Consider the following 17,025-nt stretch of genomic DNA (forward strand, 5'->3'; position numbering starts at 1 on the left):
GCAGAAATCTGGCCCGGGACCAGGGTTCAATTCCCGCCTCGGCGGGTCTTGGGCTCAATTTCCTCGGACCTGATAATTCTCGCCTCGGTGCCTAATCTAATTCATGGGTCCCACTCTGTAACTCTGGGCAACAGCTTGCTTAATCTCCACAACGGCCCCAACAGCGCTGGGATGCCTGGCTTCACCTTGGAGGTTGCCCAGGAGTGGGCACCTCACAGGGAAAAGCCAGGAGGGGTTCCACAGCGGTATGGGTACAGCGCCTTGAGACCCTAACGGGTGAGTAGTGCGCTATACAAGTACGAAGTTTACAGTTTTACATGTGGTTGGTAAAGGGTCCTTCAGAGCTGAAGCCTTTGGCTCACCCCACCCTTGGTTGTTAAAGGTGCCTTGGAGTTGAACCCCTTCTGCACACCCCAACTCTCTGTCTTCTCTTTCTCTCCACCAGGGCCAGAAGGGGGACCCGGGCCTGCCCGGCCTGCCTGGGGCACGGGGACCAATCGGCTTCAAGGTGAGTCACCGGGACATCCATCGTGGCCTACAGCCTCCCGACAGATGATGCTTCTGGCCTCCACCCGGGCTGCTGTCCAGAGAGGGCCTCCGGATTTAGAAGCAGATGTTTCTATTCCTGGGCTCTTTCCATTGTGTACTAGAGCTAAAATTACACCGGGCTCCTCGGGGCCAAACCGCGGCGCTAGAGGTATCACACGAGGGCAGAACACTGCACCGAGGTGGAGACTCTCAGGGGCCCCACAGGCGCTGGAAAACTCTGTCACGAGCCGCACGTATCCGGCCAGGTGTCAGCCACGGGGAACTGCTGCAGGGAATTAAGGAGCAATAAACAAAAACTACTCAGCATGTTACCTCATTCTGTAAAATAATGCAGACTTACTCAGTCTTGGCATTCAGTCTGTCTCTTACCCACTTCCAGAGGCCCCAGCCTTTAGGGTGGCCCTTGATATGAAAACCTGTAACTAGAGAGTGTCATTGGTGTGGCTGTCCAGTGATGGAGAAGGGGACATGCCAGGTGTAGCTGAGCTCCAGTGAAGGGCCCAGTGGTTCAGGCGCAGCTCCTGGGGGAGCCCCTTGGACAGGTGTAGCTCGTGGAAGGGCCCCCTCATACAAGTGTAGCTGCTCATAGAGCTTCATTGCCCAGGTGTAGCGCCTCTTGGTGTCCGGGGGTACAAGGCTAGCTCTCTGGAGGGTCCCATGGTGTATGTCTGGTTCCCTAGAGGGGGTCTTTGTACAGATGTACTTCCCTAGACGGGGGCATTGCACAGCGTTAGCTTCCTCGAGTGTGTCACTGTACAGGTGTTGCTCTCTAGAGGGTGTCATTGTGAAGGTGTTGCTCTCTAGAGGGTGTCATTGTGAAGGTGTTGCTCTCTAGAGGGTGTCATTGTGAAGGTGTAGCGCTCTAGAGGGTGTCATTGTGAAGGTGTAGCGCTCTAGAGGGTGTCACTGTACAGGTGTTGCTCTCTAGAGGGTGTCATTGTGAAGGTGTAGCGCTCTAGAGGGTGTCATTGTGAAGGTGTAGCGCTCTAGAGGGTGTCACTGTACAGGTGTTGCTCTCTAGAGGATGTCATTGTGAAGGTGTTGCTCTCTAGAGGGTGTCATTGTGAAGGTGTAGCGCTCTAGAGGGTGTCACTGTACAGGTGTTGCTCTCTAGAGGGTGTCATTGTGAAGGTGTAGCGCTCTAGAGGGTGTCACTGTACAGGTGTTGCTCTCTAGAGGGTGTCACTGTACAGGTGTAGCTCTCTAGAGGGTGTCATTGTGAAGGTGTAGCTCTCTAGAGGGTGTCACTGTACAGGTGTTGCTCTCTAGAGGGTGTCATTGTGAAGGTGTAGCCCTCTAGAGGGTGTCATTGTGAAGGTGTAGCCCTCTAGAGGGTGTCATTGTGAAGGTGTAGCGCTCTAGAGGGTGTCATTGTACAGGTGTAGCTCCCTTGACATCAGCATTGTCCTAGTGTGGCTCCCTAGAGGGCATCATTATACAGGTGTAGCTCCCTTGAGTTCATCATTGTACAAGTGTAGGGCCAGATGTAGGAAGCATTTTGCATGGTGTAAACTGTGAAAATCGCAGTTTGCGCCATGCAAAATGCTCATCGCGATGCTCATTCACAATTTGCGAGTCGTTACCGACTCGCAAATTGTGAATGCGACTCGCAAATAGGAAGGGGTTTCCCCTTCCTATTTGCGACTCGCATCGCAATGCTAAATTGCTTTGTGACCGCGAACGCGGTTGCAAAGCAATTCGCAGTTACCACCAGTGTCACACTGGTGGTAACTCATTCGCAAAAGGGAACTGGTCCCCATGGGACCCCTTCCCCTTTGTGAATGTTGCCAAAAATGTTTTTTCAGAGCAGGCAGTGGTCCAATGGACCACTGCCTACTCTGAAAAAACGAAACCAAATGGTTTCGTAATTTTTTTTTGTATTGCAACTCGTTTTCCTTTAAGGGAAACGGGCTGCAATACAAAAAAAAATCTTTATTACAAAAGCAGTCACAGACATGGAGGTCTGCTGTCTTCAGCAGGCACCATCCCTGTGACTGCAGGGACTCGCTATGGGGGTCGCAAAATGCGACCCACCTCATTAATATTAATGAGGTGGGTCTTTGCGACCCCATAGAGATTCGCAGACAGTGTCTGAGACACCGTTCTGCATCTGCATTTGCGATTGGGAAATTGCGAGTCGCACCGACTCGTAATTTCCGAATCGCAAATGCGGAAATTGCTACATCTGGCCCGTAGCTCCCTAGAGGTTGTCATTATACAGGCCCTTGGGGGCATCATTGTACAAGTGTAGCTCCCTTGATGGTGTAATTGTACAAGTGTAGCTCCCTAGAGGGTGTCATTGTACAGGCGTAGCTCCCTAGAGGGTGTCATTGTACAGGCGTAGCTCCCTAGAGGCACGCATTGCACAGGTGTAGCTCCCTAGAGGCACGCATTGCACAGGTGTAGCTCCCTAGAGGCAGTCATTGTACAGCTACAGCTCCCTAGAGGGGGTCTTTGTATAGGCTCACCTCCCTAGAGGGCGTCATTATACAGGTGCAGCTCCGTAGAGGGTGTCATTATGCAGGTGTAGCTTCCTCAAGGGTATCATTGTACAGGTGTTGCTCCCTAGAGGGTGTAATTGTACAGATGTAAGACCCTTGAGGACGTAATTGTACAAGCGGTTCTCTCTAGAGGGTGTCATTGTACAGATGTAGCTCCCTTGAGGGCGTCATTATATAAGTGTACCTCCCTTGATGGTGTAATTGTACAAGTGTAGCTTCCTAGAGGGTGTAATTGTACAGGTGTAGCTCTCTAGAAGATTGTCATTGTACAGGTGTAGCTCCCCTAATGGCAGCATCGTACTAGCACAGCTCCCTAGAGGGTGTCATTATACAGGTGCAACTCCCTTGAGGGCATCATTGTACAAGTGTAACTCCCTTAATGGTGTAACTGTACAAGTGTAGCTCCCTAGAGGGTGTTATTGTGCAGGTGTAGTTCCCTAGAGGGTCTCATTGTACAAGTGTAGCTCCCTTAATGGCATTGTTGTACCATTATAGCTCCCTAGAGGGTGTCATTATACAGGTGTAGCTCCCTTGAGGGCGTCATTGTATAAGTGTAGCTCCCTAGAGGGTGTCATTGGGCTGGTGTAGCTCCTTAGATGGTGTTATTATACGGGTGTAGCTCTTTAGAGGATGTCATTGTACAGGTGTAGCTCCCTAGAGGGTGTCATTTAACAGATGTAGCTCCATTGCGGGTGTCGTTGTATAAGTGTAGCACCCTTGATGGTGTAATTGTACAGATGTAGCGCCCTTTAGGGCGTCATTGTACAGGTGTAGCTCCCTAGAGGGTGTCATTGGGCTGGTGTAGCTCCCTTGAGTGCCTCGTTGTACAATTGTAGCTCTCTAGAGGGTGTCATTGTACAGGTGTAGCTCCCTTGATGGTGTAATTGTCCAGGTGTAGGTCCCTTGAGGGCGTCATTGTACAAGTGTAGCTCTCTAGAGGGCGTCATTGTACAGGTGTAGCTCCCTAGAGACACTCATTGTACAGGTGTAGCTCCCTAGAGGCACTCATTCTACAGGTGTAGCTCCCTAAAGGGTGTCATTTTACAGGTGTAGCTTCCTCGAGGGTATCATTGTACAGGTGTAGCTTAATAGAGGGTGTAATTGTACAGGTGCAGCTCCCTAGAGGGTGTCATTGTACAGGTGTAGCTCCCTTGAGGGTGTCATTGCACCAGTGTAGCTCTCTTGAGGGTGTCATTGTACAGGTGTAGCTCCCTTCGGGGCATCTTTGTAAAAGTGTAGCTCACTAGACGGTGTAATTGTGCAGGTGTATCTCCCTAGGCGGTGTCATTGTACAGGTGTAGCTTCCTTGAAGACGTCATTTTACAGATGTAGCTCCCTTGCGGGCATCATTGTACAGGTGTAGCTCCCTAGAAGCTGTCATAGTACAGTTGTAGCTCCCTTAATGGCATTGTTGTACTAGTATAGCTTCCTAGAGGGTGTCATTATACAGGTGTAGCTCCCTTGAGGGCATCATTGTACATTGGGCTGGTGTAGCTCCTTAGATGGTGTTATTATACAGGTGTAGCTTCCTAAAGGGTATCATTGTATGGCTGTAGTTCCCTTGAGGTCGGCATTGTACTAGCGTAGCTCCCTTGAAGGTGTCATTATACAGGTATAGTTCTCTTGAGGGTGTCATTGTACAGGTGTAGCTCCCTTGGGGGTGTCATTGTACAGGTGTAGCTCCCTTGAGGGCATCATTGTACATTGGGCTGGTGTAGCTCCTTAGATGGTGTTATTATACAGGTGTAGCTTCCTAAAGGGTATCATTGTATGGATGTAGTTCCCTTGAGGTCGGCATTGTACTAGCGTAGCTCCCTTGAAGGTGTCATTATACAGGTATAGTTCTCTTGAGGGTGTCATTGTACAGGTGTAGCTCCCTTGGGGGTGTCATTGTACAGGTGTAGCTCCCTTGGGAGCATCATTGTAGCTCACTAGATGGTGTAATTGTACAGGTGTATCTCCCTAGGCGGTGTCATTGTACAGGTGTAGCTGCCTTGAGGACGTCATTGTACAAGTATAGCGGGCTAAGGGGTGTCATTGTACAGGTGAAGCTCCCTCAACGGTGTCATTGTACGGGTGTACCTCCCTTTAGGGCGTCATTGTACAGGTGTAGCTCCCTAAAGGAAGTCATTGTAGAGGTGTTGCTTCCCTTGAGGGTGTCATTGTATAGGTGTAGCTCCCCTGATGATGTCATTGTACAGGTGTAGCTCCCTTGAGGGTGTCATTATACAGGTGTAGATCCCTAAAGGGTGTCATTTTACTGGTGTTTCTCCCTAGCAGATGTCATTATACAGGAGTAGCTCCCTTGATGGTGTAATTGTACAAGTGTAGCTCCGTGAAGGGTATCATTTTACAGGTGTAACTCCCTTCAGTGTGTCATTGCACAAGTGTAGCTCCCTAAAGGGTGTCATTATACAGGTGTAGTTCTTTTGAGGGTGTCATTGTACAAGTGTAACTCCCTAGGGGGTGTCATTGTACAGGTGTAGCTCCCTAGAGGGTGTCTTTGTACAGGCGTAGCTGCCTAGAAGGTGTCATTGTAAAGGTGTAGCTCCCTTAATGGCATTGTTGTACTAGTATAGCTCCCTAGAGGGAGTCATTATTCAGGTGTAGCTCCCTTGAGGGCATCATTGTACAAGCGTAACTCCCTAGAGGGTGTCATTGTGCTGGTGTAGCTCCCTAGAGGGTATCATTGTACAGGTGTAGCTCCCTTGGGAGCATCATTGTAGCTCACTAGATGGTGTAATTGTACAGGTGTATCTCCCTAGGCGGTGTCATTGTACAGGTGTAGCTTCCTTGAGGACGTCATTGTACAAGTGTAGCAGGCTAAGGGGTGTCATTGTACAGGTGAAGCTCCCTCAACGGTGTCATTGTACGGGTGTACCTCCCTTTAGGGCGTCATTGTACAGGTGTAGCTCCCTAAAGGGAGTCATTGTAGAGGTATTGCTTCCCTTGAGGGTGTCATTGTATAGGTGTAGCTCCCCTGATGATGTCATTGTACAGGTGTAGCTCCCTTGAGGGTGTCATTATACAGGTGTAGCTTCCTAAAGGGTGTCATTTTACTGGTGTAGCTCCCTAAAGGGTGTCATTTTACAGGTGTTTCTCCCTAGCAGATGTCATTTTACAAGTGTATCTCCCTAGCAGATGTCATTATACAGGAGTAGCTCCCTTGATGGTGTAATTGTACAAGTGTAGCTCCGTGAAGGGTATCATTTTACAGGTGTAACTCCCTTCAGTGTGTCATTGCACAAGTGTAGCTCCCTAAAGGGTGTCATTATACAGGTGTAGTTCTTTTGAGGGTGTCATTGTACAAGTGTAACTCCCTAGGGGGTGTCATTGTACAGGTGTAGCTCCCTGGAGGGTGTCTTTGTACAGGCGTAGCTGCCTAGAAGGTGTCATTGTAAAGGTGTAGCTCCCTTAATGGCATTGTTGTACTAGTATAGCTCCCTAGAGGGTGTCATTATTCAGGTGTAGCTCCCTTGAGGGCATCATTGTACAAGTGTAACTCCCTAGAGGGTGTCATTGTGCTGGTGTAGCTCCCTAGAGGGTGTCTTTGTACAGGTGTAGCTGCCTAGAAGGTGTCATTGTACAGGTGTGACACCATTGAGGACATCCTTCTACAAGTGAAGCTTTATAGAGGGTGATATTCTACAAGTGTTGCTCCCTAGAAGGTGTTATTATACAGGTGTAGCTCCCTTAAGGGCGTCATTGTGCTTTTGTAGCTCCCTAGACGGTGTTATTGTACAGGTGTAGCTCCCTGGAGGCTGCCAGTGTACAGGTGTAGCTCTCTAGAGGGCATCATTGTACAGGTTTAGCTCCCTAGAGGGTGTCATTGTACATGTTTAACACCCTTGAGGACGTAATTGTACAAGTGTTTCTCTCTAGAGGATGTCATTGTTTCTAGACACTGGTGTTGTTAGTGCAGCACTCTCTGAGTATCTAGACACTGATGGTGATAGTGCAGCACTCTCTGGTTCCCTAGACACTAGTGTTGATAGTGCAGCACTCTCTGGTTCTCTAGAAACTGGTGTTGTTAGAGCAGCACTCTCTGGGTCTCTAGACACTAGTGTTGACAGTGCAGCACTTGCTGAGTATCTAGACTCTGGTGTTGATAGTGCAGCACTCTCTGGTTCTCTAGACACTAGTGCTGACTGTGCAGCACGCGCTGAGTATCTAGACGCTGCTGTTGCTAGTTTATCACTCTCTGGTTCTGTGAGCAGTAGAGTTAATTGTATTACTCTAGTTTCTAGACACTAGTGTTGACAGTGCAGCACTCGCTGAGTATCTAGACACTGATTTTGCTAGTACAGCACTCTGGTTCTGTGAGCACTAGAGTTAATCAGACATTACTCTAGTTTCTAGATACTGCTGTTGTTAGTGCAGCACTCTCTGGTGCTCTAGACACTAGTGTTGACAGTGCAGCACTCGCTGAGTATCTTGACGCTGGTGTTGATAGGGCAGCACTCTCTGATTCTCTAGACACACGTGTTGACAGTGCAGCACTCGCTGAGTATCTAGACGCTGATGTTGCCAGTACAGCACTCTCTGGTTCTGTGAGCAGTAGAGTTAGTCTTACATTACTCTAGTTTCTGGACACTTGTGTTTACGGTGCAGCACTCTCTGATTCTCTAGACACTAGTGTTGATAGTGCAGTACTTGCTGAGTATCTAGACACTGATGTTGATAGTGCAGCACTCTGGTTCTCTAGACACAAGTGTTGACAGTGCAGCACTCTTGGAGTATCTAGACACTGATGTTGATAGTGCAGCACTCTCTAGTTCTCTAGACACTGGTGTTGACAGTGCAGCACTCGCTGAGTATCTAGACGCTGGTGTTACTAGTACAGCACTCTGGTTCTGTGAGCATGGAGTTAATCGTACATTACTCTAGTTTCTAGACACTGGTGTTGTTAGTGCAGCACTCTCTGAGTATCTAGACACTGATGTTGATAGTGCAGCACTCTCTGGTTCTCTAGACACTGGTGTTGTTAGAGCAGCACTCTCTGGTTCTCTACACACTAGTGTTGACAGTGCAGCACTTGCTGAGTATCTAGACTCTGGTGTTGATAGTGCAGCACTCTGGTTCTCTAGACACTAGTGCTGACTGTGCAGCACGCGCTGAGTATCTAGATGCTGCTGTTGCTAGTTTATCACTCTCTTGTTCTGTGAGCAGTAGAGTTCATTGTATTACTCTAGTTTCTAGACACTAGTGTTGACAGTGCAGCACTCGCTGAGTATCTAGACACTGATGTTGTTAGTGCAGCACTCTGGTTCTCTAGACACTAGTGTTGACAGTGCAGCATTCGCTGAGTATCTAGACGCTGATGTTGCTAGTACAGCACTCTGGTTCTGTGAGCACTAGAGTTAATCAGACATTACTCTAGTTTCTAGATACTGCTGTTGTTAGTGCAGCACTCTCTGGTGCTCTAGACACTAGTGTTGACAGTGCAGCAGTCGCTGAGTATCTTGACGCTGGTGTTGATAGGGCAGCACTCTCTGATTCTCTAGACACACGTGTTGACAGTGCAGCACTCGCTGAGTATCTAGACGCTGGTGTTGCCAGTACAGCACACTCTGGTTCTGTGAGCAGTAGAGTTAGTCTTACATTACTCTAGTTTCTGGACACTGGTGTTGATGGTGCAGCACTCTCTGATTCTCTAGATAATAGAGTTGATAGAGCAGCACTTGCTGAGTATCTAGACGCTGGTGTTGATAGTGCAACACTCTCTGGTTCTCTAGACACAAGTGTTGACAGTGCAGCACTTGCTGAGTATCTAGACACTGATGTTGATAGTGCAGCACTCTGGTTCTCTAGACACAAGTGTTGACAGTGCAGCACTCTTGGAGTATCTAGACACTGATGTTGATAGTGCAGCACTCTCTAGTTCTCTAGACACTGCTGTTGACAGTGTTGCACTCGCTGAGTATCTAGACGCTGGTGTTACTAGTACAGCACTCTGGAGTTAATCGTACATTACTCTAGTTTCTAGACACTGGTGTTGTTAGTGCAGCACTCTCTGAGTATCTAGACACTGATGTTGATAGTGCAGCACTCTCTGGTTCTCTAGACACTGGTGTTGATAGTGCAGCACTCTCTGGTTCTCCCTACACTAGTGTTGACAGTGCAGCACTCTCTGAGTATCTAGACACTGGTGTTGATAGTGCAGAACTCTCTGGTTCTCTAGACACTAGTGTTGACAGTGCAGCACTCTCGGAGTATCTAGACACTGATGTTGATAGTGCAGCACTCTCTGGTTCTCGAGGCACTGGTGTTGATAGTGCAGCACTCTCTGGTTCTCTAGACACTGGTTTTGACAGTGCAGCACTTGATACTGATGTTGATAGTCAAGCACTCTGGTTCTCTAGACACTAGTGTTGACAGTGCAGCACTTGCTGAGTATCTAGACACTGATGTTGATAGTGCAGCACTCTCTGGTTCTCTAGACACTGGTGTTGACAGTGCAGCATTCCATGAGTATCTAGAAGCTGGTGTTGCTAGTACAGCACTCTCTGGTTCTGTGAGCACTGGAGTTAATTGTACGTTACTCTAGTTTCTAGACACTGGTGTTGATAGTGGCAGCACTCACTGAGTATCTAGACGCTGGTGTTGATAGTGCAGCACTCTTTAGGCCTAGGGGCATTAGTTGGTGTTGGTGCATCACATGCTGCATCTGTAGGTCCTGGAGTTGATAATACAGCACTCAGGCTTTCTGGTATGGGTAGAACAGCACTTTGGGTCTATGGACACTTATGTTAATAGTGCAGCACTCTCTGGTGTTTCTGGACACTACTACACACTCTGTATCCAGACACTGGTGCTGGGTTTCTGGACAGTAGTGTTAGTTGCATAGTACTGTGGGTCCCCAGACACTTATGTTGATAGTGCAGCGCTCTCTGGTGTTTCTGGACACTACTACACACTCGGTATCCAGACACTGGTGCTGGGTTTCTGGACAGTAGTGTCAGTTGCATAGTACTGTGGGTCTCCGGACACTTATGTTGATAGTGCAGCACTCTCTGGTGTTTCTGGACACTACTACACACTTGGTATCTAGACACTGGTGCTAGGTTTCTGGACAGTAGTGTCAGTTGCATAGTACTGTGGGTCTATGGACAATTATGTTGATAGTGCAGCGCTCTCTGGTGTTTCTGGACACTGGTGCTGGGTTTCTGGACAGTAGTGTCAGTTGCATAGCACTTTGGGTCTATGGACACTTATGTTGGATAGTGCAGCGCTCTCTGGTGTTTCTGGACACTACTACACACTCGGTATCCAGACACTGGTGCTGGGTTTCTGGACAGTAGTGTCAGTTGCATAGCACTGTGGGTCTCCAGACACTTATGTTGATAGTGCAGCGCTCTCTGGTGTTTCTGGACACTACTACACACTCGGTATCCAGACACTGGTGCTGGGTTTCTGGACAGTAGTGTCAGTTGCATAGCACTTTGGGTCTCCAGACACTTATGTTGATAGTGCAGCGCTCTCTGGTGTTTCTGGACACTACTACACACTCGGTATCCAGACACTGGTGCTGGGTTTCTGGACAGTAGTGTCAGTTGCATAGCACTGTGGGTCTCCAGACACTTATGTTGATAGTGCAGCGCTCTCTGGTGTTTCTGGACACTACTACACACTCGGTATCCAGACACTGCTGCTGGGTTTCTGGACAGTAGTGTCAGTTGCATAGCACTGTGGGTCTCCAGACACTTATGTTGATAGTGCAGCGCTCTCTGGTGTTTCTGGACACTACTACACACTAGGTATCCAGACACTGGTGCTGGGTTTCTGGACAGTTTCGTCAGTTGCATAGCACTGTGGGTCTCCAGACACTTATGTTGATAGTGCAGCGCTCTCTGGTGTTTCTGGACACTACTACACACTTGGTATCCAGACACTGGTGCTGGGTTTCTGGACAGTAGTGTCAGTTGAATAGTACTGTGGGTCTCCAGACACTTATGTTGATAGTGCAGCGCTCTCTGGTGTTTCTGGACACTACTACACACTTGGTATCCAGACACTGGTGCTGGGTTTCTGGACAGTAGTGTCAGTTGCATAGTACTGTGGGTCTCCAGACACTTATGTTGATAGTGCAGCGCTCTCTGGTGTTTCTGGACACTACTACACACTCGGTATCCAGACACTGGTGCTGGGTTTCTGGACAGTAGTGTCAGCTGCATAGTAGTGTGGGTCTCCAGACACTTATGTTGATAGTGCAGCGCTCTCTGGTGTTTCTGGACACTACTACACACTCGGTATCCAGACACTGGTGCTGGGTTTCTGGACAGTAGTGTCAGTTGCATAGTACTCTGGGTCTCCAGACACTTATGTTGATAGTGCAGCTCAGTCTGGCACTGGTGTTAATAGTGCAGCACTCGAGGTTACTAGACACTGGCATTCTGGTGTTAATAGTGCAGCTCTTTGGGCAACTAGATGCTGGTGTTGATAGTTGTAGGTGGAGGGAACCCCTAAATTCGAACACCCCGAAATTTACCTCAACAGCTAGCACACAGATTGATGAATTGGAGACAATGTTAAACCTCAAATTCATTAGGCACCTCCTTAAACCTGAAGAATACAGTAACTCAAGCAAGGGCTGACTCGATAAATGATGTTTTAGATCAGCTGAATAAATGTAAAGGATTTATTACAAAAATGTAAAAAAGATATGGTAGAGATTCTGCATAAAATCTTTGGCAGAAGGCTCTTAGCCAACAGAGCATTACAGAGTAGTGCAAAATAATTATAAGTCCCAAATGAGCAGCAAAATCAATAGAGAAATGGACAGCATCCCTGGTAGCACGAGGGAGTTTTCTGGCTCACCCCCAAAATCGAGGGTTTATTTAGGAAATCTACTCATTGAACAGAACAGAGAGTGCATATTCAGCATGGTGGGAGCAAATGTATCACGTTTTTAGCAAATCAGTTTTACAGTTTTACTAAACGTCATAATAGCTTGCCACCTAAGTACTATCTCCCTGCATGGATATTGATTCTGCCCACTCTATGCTAATGACACCTGAACATGGGAGGACAACTTAGTTACATGAACAGCAGCAAACTGTTCTGCATGAAGAGGGACCAGGGAACTAGAGGATGGTCCTAGGAGAGATAGAGTATTCTGATCCTAATGAACAGTGACAGCAGGGAGAAGATATCAGAGGCATCCATTTAGAAAAAGATGACAACCAGGTTTAAACTGATGCCTCGTTAACAAGAGCTAAGAAAACACACTTCTATATGTCATAGAATTTTAATTTCAAATGAAACAGCATGTCACTGTATATATGTATAATCAAAAGTAAAAATATAAATGCACAAAAATATAAATGCTCACAATCCAACACAGATCAGCGCTGTCTGGGTCTCTGGAAACCGGGTTTATTCGTATACCTTGTTAATAGTTCAGCTCTCACTAGGTCTATCAAAAGACTGGTGTTGATACCACAGCACTATCCTGCTTCCAGGTATTGATACTACAGCACTCACTGGGTTTTCTGGACACTAGTGTAACTTGCACAGCACTCTCTGGGTGTCCAGACACTGTTGTTGATATTACACCTCTCGCTCAGGGTCTATACTCTAGTGGGGTTTGATAGTGCAGCACTGTCTGAGGCCTTTGTACAGTAGTGTTGATTGTGCAGCACTCTCTGAGGTCTTTGGACAGTGGTGCTGATGGTGCAGCACTGTCTGAGGTCTTTGGACAGTGGTGTTGATTGTGCAGCACTGTCTGAGGTCTTTGGACAGTGGTGCTGATGGTGCAGCACTCTCTGAGGTCTTTGGACAGTGGTGTTGATTGTGCAGCACTCTCTGAGGTCTTTGGACAGTGGTGCTGATTGTGCAGCACTCTCTGAGGTCTTTGGACAGTGGTGCTGATGGTGCAGCACTCTCTGAGGTCTTTGGACAGTGGTGCTGATGGTGCAGCACTCTCTGAGCCCTTTGGACAGTGGTGCTGATTGTGCAGCACTCTCTGAGGTCTTTGGACAGTGGTGTTGATTGTGCAGCACTCTCTGAGGTCTTTGGACAGTGGTGTTTATTTTGCAGCCCTCTCTGAGGGATTTGGACAGTGGTGCTGATGGTGCAGCACTCTCTGAGGTCTTTGGACAGTGGTGTTGATGGTACAGCACTTTGCCAGCCTCAAGAGGGTGGTTTTGATGATACATCACACTCCGACTCTCTGGTGTTGACAATACAGCACGTACTGAGTCTCTGGACAATAGTGTTATCCTTATGCCACTCTTTGGGATTCTACAGAGTAGGAGGGTAAGATGAGGCCAGAGGACTTGTGCAGCATGCTAGGTGTGAGCATGAGACTCTGGGTTGGATGCTCTATGATCTCTTTATGTGCAGCGCGCACTGCTTCAGCGTCCGCACGGCAGAGGGCTTGATGCTGATTGTGTATTTTAGCACTCTATGCTTATGTCATATTGATTTGAGTTTGTTTCTCTGTCTTCATTGGGAGGGGATGATGCCATCAACAAAACACTCACAGCATGTTTCTAACTCATTTTAGGGATTTCCTGGACCGAAGGCAGAAAAGGTGAGTGCTGAGGTCACTTCTGCTTTGTGGTTACCTGTGGTGAGTATGTTTGAGAAATATTTATAGGAGCTAACCAGATCTACTTGTCAAATTCTCGAGAAAGCTCACTGTCAGGACCCACCCATAACATTCTGTGGAATGGCTGGTGCCAAAGGCAACCCATCACACTCTTCAATAAGGTCAGTGCCAGGACTTGCCCATAACGCTCTTCAGGGAGGTCTGCATCAGGGCTCACCCATCATATTCTGCAGTGGTGCCAGCACCAGTACCACTCACCAAATTCTGGAGTGATGTCATTGCCAGGGTCCGACCTTTACATTCCTCCGTGTGGTCGGCACCATAGTCTATCCCTCATATTTTACGCAAGAACCCACCCATCACATTCTACAGTAAGGTCAGCTGCAGAACCCACACCTCACTTTACACAGTGAGTTCACTGCCAAGGCCAAAGATTACATTCTCCAGTATTGGATCTTTTATAGATTCACATGCTTGAATCATTCCCCGCCCTAGAAGTGGGAGTCCCATGGTACTATAACAAAGCAATGTGCATTACTATAATAGACTAACTTTGAACCATATGTCTCATAGCCTATCTATGCCTTTTTTAAAAAAAGGACTAAAGCAGAAACCTTAACAACTCAGGCCACAGCACCCTCTAGAACAGCCCCAACAGAGGCTGATTCCCTCAGGTTTTCTACCTTGCGTCGTGCGATGTGAGCCTCCTTGAGATCATTGACGGTGATACCGTTGATGCCCCATTAACGATGGCACTACCAATGGAACTCTCGACTACGCTGCCATCAATGACACAATCAACGACGACCTCGCCATCGATGAAGAGAACTTGGATAGTGGAACATTCAAAATCAAAAGAAAAACAATCTTCAAAGGCAGTTCCACTGTTGTCTTTAATCTCTTTAAAGAGAAAATCATCTTCATCCACCATTTTGCCAATCCACACCTTCCCAAGTAAGGTGTTGACTTACTCACCGGCACACCTCTTCCATGGTGACAAAGACTCTGACGATGAGGGTCCTTTTGGAGTAGCTGGTAGCCCATCCCAGGTACAGGCCAAATGCCAAGACTTCGGAGATGAAATAGAAGAATATCAGGAAGATTACTACCCTGCTAGAGAGCCCACAGAGCCACTCTATCTGGAATATTCAATGCAGGACCACCAGGAGCCATCTATTCCTGCGTCTCTAGTGACTAATTTGTGGAGTATGCTACAGGACTATTACCGCAGATTTCCACCATCTGCTCCTGCAACACCTGTGCCACAAGCAACACAGCCTGTGTTTCAAACCCCAATCCATTACCAAGACCCACAGCAGTAATTGGCACACCTACTGCCCCTCCACCAGGATTAGCAGGCACTTTAGCTCAGTCTTGCTGACGATGCCCCATCTACTGATGACGACAGAGAAGAAGGAGAAATAAGAGATGTTACAACAGAACCAAAGCAGTCAGACTACCTCATCCCCACCACATCTCCATCACTGGCGGCAGCCGTAGATTCTCCACCGGAAGACATTGGTGGCTCCCATAATTTACTGGAGAGAGCAGCCAAACGTTTTGAACTTCCACCACTTACTAAGGAAACAATGAAAAACCAGGCTACAGTGTCACCAATCATCCCACGATTGGATAAGAAATATAAAGCTCCCGATGACTCTCCGACCTGCCTTTCTGGCCAACTATAACCAGCCTCTTTAGTGTCGCAGGCAGTGCAGCACCGCTCCAAGAACCTCTCCACACCAATATCCTCTCCTCTGGACAAGGATGGCCGTCATCTTGATAACATCGGCAAGAGATTCTCCACCATGGCAGCCACGACAGTAAGAGCGGCAAACTCATTAGCTATATTGGCCGGTTATGACACCCAGATGTTGTCAGATATGTCAACATACATAAACTTGCTACCAGAGGTCACAAAGCTTGAAGCCCGGAAGATCCTCCAGGAGGGAAAACAGATATCATCAGAAATGACTGACTGTGCCATCGATGTGTCAACTACTGGCTTCAGACAACTGGCGGGTGCGGCGATTCCTCGGTGACCAGAATGGTTAAAATCCACCTCCTTCCGCCCAGAAATCCAGACTAAACTACTGGACACACCATTCAATGGTGAATCATTGTTTGGCAAGCATATGGATGATGCCCTACAATTTATCAAGGCGGACACAGATACAGCAAAATTCCTCGGTATGCACCAGTTTCTAAAGCAGCCTTTTCGAGGAGGAAGAGGAACACATTCCTTTAGAGGCGGTTAACAACTCTTCAGACAGTATCCGTCAGGACAGGCACAATATCACCCACAATGTGCTCAACAGCAGCCATACAGACAGCCACCAGCGGCTGCGTACAAGCACTCTACCAGAGGAAAAATGTCTGCCCATAGCAGAGATACAAGAAAACAATGACCACATTGTGATACCGACTACCTCATCCTCTCTGACATCCAGGATTGGAGGTCAAATACACACCATTTAGATCAGTGGTCCACAATGACTTCAGGCATGTGAGTTCTAGATGTCATCGCCAGAGGGCACCCCCTGGAATTCCTCCAAAAACCTCCAAACACCCCACTATCAGGACCCTCCCCCCCAATTAAAACAACTCCTCACGCATGATGCGAAAAGGAGTGATAGAAGTAGTTCCGAAAACCAAAATGGGAATAGGGTTCTATTCCCGCTCCTTTCTCATCAAGAAACCCTCAGGGGATTGGCATCCTATTCTCGACCTTCGAAGATTGAACACATTACTAAAGAAACAGTCTTTTCTCATGGTGACACTTCACAATATACTACAATTTTTTAACAGGGAAGATCATGTGATGTCACTGAACCTCCAGGATGCATACTTCCATATCCCGATACACCCAAAACATCGCAAATTCTTCTTCTTTCAGGTAGCCAGTATCCACTTACAATTCAGGGTCCTCCCATTTGGACTAAATTCAGTCCCCAGAATTTTTACCAAGATGCTTACCCCAGTAGCAGCTCATCTCAGACAACAAAAAATCCAAGTTTTCCCTTTCCCTTAATTGGACAATTGGCTCATAGAAGCTTCTAAGTCTCATCAAACCACAACAGCCACATCCATCTGCTTCTCGTAGGTCAACAAACTGGGTCTCATGATCAACAACCAGAAATGTCACTTACAACCGACAACAAGGTTAACATTCCTAAGGGCTATTCTGGACACAGTAAAAAACAAAGCTTTTCCCTCCAAAGACACGCAAAGGAAGATTCAACAACTAGCTCAGAGACTATCCACAAAAGAGTTTGTGTTTCGATATACAAATCATTGATAGGAATGATCTAATCTTGTATCCCTCTGGTCCCAAACTGTCGATTACATCTGTGTCCGCTTCAGGAAGACCTGGACAAACAATGGCTCCATACACAAGGTTTCTTTAAAGACCTAATTCAGATA

At 47.5% G+C, this 17,025-nt stretch overlaps 1 protein-coding gene across 1 annotated transcript in view; it reads left to right on the forward strand.

The window, feature by feature from the left end:
* The window catches only part of COLQ (collagen like tail subunit of asymmetric acetylcholinesterase), a 323,105-nt gene that overhangs the window by 150,303 nt on the left and 155,777 nt on the right, over positions 1 to 17,025 (forward strand). The window contains exons 7-8 of the mRNA XM_069212095.1: positions 446 to 508; positions 13,558 to 13,584. Coding sequence (XP_069068196.1) covers positions 446 to 508; positions 13,558 to 13,584 — 90 coding nt within the window. The remainder of the gene's footprint in view (positions 1 to 445; positions 509 to 13,557; positions 13,585 to 17,025) is intronic.

The sequence above is a fragment of the Pleurodeles waltl genome, chromosome 10 (assembly GCF_031143425.1).
Source record: "Pleurodeles waltl isolate 20211129_DDA chromosome 10, aPleWal1.hap1.20221129, whole genome shotgun sequence".
In the NCBI taxonomy this organism is placed as follows: domain Eukaryota; kingdom Metazoa; phylum Chordata; class Amphibia; order Caudata; family Salamandridae; genus Pleurodeles; species Pleurodeles waltl.